Raw genomic sequence first — 5,575 nt, 5'->3', positions numbered from 1 at the left:
TTTTCTTTTTTGGCTCCGTTTTTTCCTCCTTTTTTTTCCTGTTCTTTTCCTCAATCTTTACATTCCTATTTTTTAAAGTAACTTTTTTCCAGTGATTTCTTCTTCTTTTTGTTATTATCCTGAAAAAGCAATTGTATCTTACAGGTTACCCGGATTCTGTCCGTTTTTTCGTTACCGTCCAGATAACGTTCTGTCTCTCTCCCATGCAGACAGGGGATCCCTTCGGGATACTCTGATAATCTTAAAAATCCCTCGAGAAGAAAAAGAATAAGAATTAAACTATCGAGGAATCTTCCCCCGTGGATATGATTCCCGCTTGTTTTCGCATATATACAAAACAACATGTCAGTTTTGTTGCAAATAAAATCACCCCTTTCTTTCAACTTAACATTTAGGGTGCCAGGTTAAAATAGGAAATGACAGAGATAAGAACCTCACATCGTGTACATTGCATCTAATTATTACAATCAGAAGTTAGTTGTATAACATGAATATGTCAATTAAATTATACTCAGACGTCAGTATCTGCTCTAAAAACGAAATTTGACGGTCTAGTAACATTTATTTTTGCAAACTACAGCGTAGCGTGGCTTTCCTCCGATTGGCGCCAACTTTACCAAGTGATCATTGCTACAATAGCCAATGAGAGCACGACTATGTCGATCTGTAGCTGGTTTAGAGATGTTGGACATACGACGATCCTTCTGTTGTTGAGTGTCCGGGAGAGGCTCGGCTGCATGGAATTTAAAAAAAGTAGTGTATTTCATTGTTAAAAGACTCAAGAGTCAGATATTGGATACATCTGATTTACACATAAAGGGTATAAATATAAACAGGAAAGAAGCATAATGTAATCCAATTATTAGAATAAAAGAAGATAAGCGTTTGAAGAAGACTAATTTAAGCATTAATCATGGGATATAAAACGTTTATAGCAACACACTTCATGTAGCAGGTCAGACCGTTCCGTCGCTCCCTGATTCTTGAACATTCACAATTCATCTCACTTCCTGTGCTTGGCCATAGCATTCACTTTCTACTTTCCTTGATGCTCATGCATATTCAAGATGGCGTCAACTGACCATGAGAACAGACCAAATCCAAACATTTGTGATTTTTAGCAGGTAAAAGTAAGTAGTAAACGCTGTTTTCATGAGAAGGTTAGTAAGAGCGAGATGAATTTTTGCTATATCTTCGTAGATCTAGATCTGGTACAGTTACATTAACTAAACTTTGTAAAATCATGAAATCTAGGCCAAACAAAAATCACACTGAAAGTGCATGTATGACAGTCTATTATTAATTGCTTCGGAAAAGGCTCGACAATTGGCTCGAATTCCATAGTTATTTTGCTTATTTCTTGGTAATATACTCTCTAACTCTCTAACATGTTTAAACCATTTGGCACATATTTGGTATTCATGCAAACAAACACCTAATTGGGTGGTCATTTCATTGGATTCTGCACTAACTAATTTTGAAATCGTTACCACAACTGGGGCTTATTTTTAACTTGTTTTGGGTCCACGGACTCGTCCTATTGTGTGATGTTATATAGCACTTCAGTTATAGGGGGCTAACCTCTCATTACACTTTAAAAAAATGTTTGCCCAATATTGGATAAAATGGGAACATCCATGTTGGTTGGGTAGAAAAATACCCAATATGTTGTAAATTTACGCAATATTGTGTTGAAATAGCCCACTTTTGGGTAAAAAACCCCCAGCAAAACATGCATGTTTCCTTTTTACCTAGTTTGGGTAGAATTTTACTCAGTGTTTTTAGAGTGTAAATTCTCAAGAGAGAAACATATATTGGTGTAATGCATATAACATGAGGATTGGTCGGAAGAAAATCTTTCGCGCATAGAAGCATAATTTTGATGAACGAGTCTATAAACCAAAATGGGACAAATTAAGAGACAGATGATTCAATTTCATTACCTTCACAATACGTAGCATAAGATCCCTCTGAACATATAACATCCTTCAATTTGCCGTTAAAGGTGTATAAGCAAATTGCATGTTGTAGACTTACTGCACGTAGCGGTTCGTAGGTATTGTGATTAGACCACCAATCTGTCAAGGACAAAAATACTAAGTGTTTTTTTTTGGAGAACATAACTTTTGAAGGACAAATCCACCCCAACATAAAAGTTAAATTAAATAACAAAATAAAATCAAACAAGCATAACACTGAATGTTTCATCAAAATCGGATGTAAAACAAGAAAGTTATGATATTTTAACATTTTGCTTGCTCTCACGTAATAGTTATGATAACATCCTGGGCTGTATGCAAATGAGGAGACTGATGATGCCATCATCCACTCTCTATTCCTTTTGAATTTTATTACATGGAAAATAATATATTCAAATTTCCTCGTTGTCATGTAAAACAAAATTTTATTTCTTCCTTGACATGTGTAGTTATCATGTTTGTGGTTCCAACGTGAGGGTCCTTATTTTCTAATCTGTAAAGATTAAAGTATTGTATAATTAAAAAAAGAAATAGAAAGGGACGTAAGCAACTCTCTTATTTGCATATCACCGACTTGTGCATGTAATTGTATTCTGAAAAATAAATGAAATTTTAAAATGAAATAACTTACTTAATTCACATCCAATATTGATAAAATTTGACAAAAACTAGCTGGGAGGACTTTGTCGAAAACCTGTGAGCCGGAACACGGCAGTTACGTCCAAAGGAGCAGACGAAAAATAATGCTAACGATCTCCTTTGTCCAGAGTCAACGACTAAACCGATGGTTTCTTTCACCAATTTTCAGCAGAGTTCTGGGTTGATCTTTGTCACGATAGCAATAAAGAATCACCCTTCATCTACGTCATTTCTTTCCAACTTTTGTTGAACATGTTTATTCAGTGGGCCTACTTTTAGAGATTTGAGAATGTGCATGTATTTGTTATCGTTAAACAGGAAAACAGAGAATGCAGCCGTGTATTTTTTTTTCGAATTGTCATTAGTTCATTTATTTTATATATTTTTGGGTTGGTGCTTTTTTTAGGGGGTGAATACGTATCATGGAATTATAATTTTGACTGTTGACAAATGGAGGACATGAACTGAAATCCCTTTCAGGTTTATTTGCGTGACGGTTAAAAGATGTACATATCTTATTTGATAATATCCATCATGGGTAAGATGATGATGAGGATGATCATAATAACCATGATAAAAATTATAAGAATAATAATGTAACAATAGCAATGATAATGATAATAATATACTAATACATTGATCTATAGAAAAGGAGATATATACCTGGATAAATCTTGCCATGATGATGACTTGCTACTTTTTATAAGTCGACTTTGGGAAATACGCGCATATCCATGTTGAAATACAACCGTTTGTATGCGACTTGCCAAGATAATTTATCAGACCATGTTGACATAATAACGTTATTATGTTGTCAATGATATCATTGTTTTCCTTCTTATTGCAACAATCCCTGCATTTGCAAGGGATGGTGTCTCTGTTGGGCATGCGTAAACATGAGCAAGATTTCCAAGTATATCATATGACATTATTGACGCATCAGAATCTTGTTGTATACGAGGTGGAAAAGAAGGGTTTCTTTTATGAATAAAAACTTACGACTGTTGAAATCTATCCAAGTACCATCCACGCATTTAAAAGAATGTGTCAAGCTATGGTATTTACATCCGATCCAGGCGCTGAACTGGAACATCACCATCTCATCATCATTGTTAGGAACGAAGAGATAACCACCCATTGAATTGCAAATCGATACAGCGCTCAGGTAGTCATTATACAAAGGCGCTATAGTCTGGTAACATCCGGGTCCTCTACTTTCAAATCCGAGTGGGCATGCGCACTCTTTGACAAAAGTGAAAAACACAGAAAGATTCATGGAGCTCACTCAATTAGTGTGTACATCAATAAATCGATGGACTCTATTTACCTGTTATATACATTTCATTTATCCAAGGTGATGGCGGACCGTACCCTGAGCAAACAACGCATTGGAGCCGAGGAGCACTTTGTTTGTGAACAATGCAGTGCCCCTCCAATGTTTCGTTTCCTCCGGCCTGCCACTCCAATTTGGGACCTTTCGCAATCCTCACCGACGCTAATATTGGGGTCCCCTAACACAAAAGTTAACGCTTAATCATACACTTGATTTTTAAGATTGATTGTACATTTTTATTTATAGTCAATAGAATCAAACGTAGAAAACTGCTGTACAATCAATGCTAAGCTTTGTGATACAGGGGGGTTACAGGCCCTACAGATCTGCTTTTCGTGTGCAAAATCCTTTCCCGCGACACCCGCACCATACATACGTGTATATTACGACTGATGGCTGGAGATATTCGAAATGCAGGACCTAAAATAGATTATGACATGGATAAGAAAGTGGTTTTTCAAACAAATCGAGTACATATTGAATGAGGAAAAACTTACTGAATGAAGGCTTAGATATAGATCATTACAGTCCATCGAATCGATATTGCATTTAATGTGGATTATTGGTGGATCACTGGCAATTGATTTCATGGGTCAGAAACCATTTCTGTACACAGCATATACATGTACAATACGTTTAAGCACGGACCCTATAAGGTCCATGGTTTGAGCTAACGGGTTTCTTTGTTCTATTGTTTACGCCTTCTACACAAACGATATGCCTCTATAGCACACGATGTAATTGGCATTGTGCCTTATTTTCCCCAGAAATGGGGATTAGATTCAAATTCCGGGGGGACCACTTCCATTGATGAGTGGATACCAGGCGCGACAATGGGGTTTCGAAAAGCACCCTAAACAATGGAAGTAAGTCTTTTTCATATTATGAAAATGCATCTCTTAATTAGTATTTGGATTGTGACACCCTACAAGTATTGGATATGTATCCTTTTTCAGCATTTAAAAAAATCGTTTTGACACCCTCATAACGTTACATAGGACTATACGTAACGTACTTGCCCACTCTGTCCCCTTTTACGCGTTGTCGCGCTCCTGGTATCCACTTATCAATGGAAGTGGGCCCCCCGGGCGGCCTCTCGATCTCTAGGAGGAGTCAAATGTGGCTTTGGAAAGTCGTCCTCAATCGGATATATCGCTGTTACCATAGTAGCAACCAGAATTTTGCACACGAAACGCATATTGAATATTTCCGTCGCAGATGCGAAACGAAAAAAAAATCTCATGTCACACAATTTGCATTGCAGGCCAGAGTTTTACGACGGGCCCCAAAAGTCCCTTCCAAAATCAACTACCGTTGTAAATTAGCGTCCGCGTCCTCAAACGAAAGGTCGGGGCTTACGAGGGGCAGCGGAACTGTTATGAAAGTGAGTGGTGGTGTGTGTGTGGGGGGCTTATCATAAAAACAATCACAATCAAATGGTACACGGCATGATCCAGGGACATCCGGGAGAGTTTTGCCGCGGATTGAGCTTCGACGAGCGTTGACGGCTGTAAACACGATACCCTCACGCTATGTAGACGAGAACTATACACTTACAGGATAAGTGGCGGATCTACGGGGGAGGGAGGTTAGGGGGCTTAACCAACCCCCCCCCCCTTATCCG

General features: G+C 37.8%; 1 protein-coding gene across 1 annotated transcript; it reads right to left on the bottom strand.

Annotated features, from left to right (window-relative positions):
* Positions 1 to 420: 420 nt before the first annotated feature.
* LOC121428097 lies at positions 421 to 3,728 on the bottom strand. The gene is made up of 3 exons (XM_041624682.1): positions 3,618 to 3,728; positions 1,944 to 2,078; positions 421 to 733 (listed from the first exon to the last, which is right to left on the bottom strand). Exons 1-3 carry the CDS (start codon positions 3,715 to 3,717, stop codon positions 552 to 554), a joined length of 417 nt encoding a protein of 138 aa, XP_041480616.1. The 5' UTR covers positions 3,718 to 3,728; the 3' UTR covers positions 421 to 551.
* Positions 3,729 to 5,575: the final 1,847 nt, after the last annotated feature.

This window comes from Lytechinus variegatus, chromosome 14, assembly GCF_018143015.1.
Source record: "Lytechinus variegatus isolate NC3 chromosome 14, Lvar_3.0, whole genome shotgun sequence".
NCBI classification, from domain to species: domain Eukaryota; kingdom Metazoa; phylum Echinodermata; class Echinoidea; order Temnopleuroida; family Toxopneustidae; genus Lytechinus; species Lytechinus variegatus.
The sequence above is the reverse complement of the archived record's forward strand: the minus strand, read 5'-3'. Positions and strand labels throughout refer to the sequence as shown.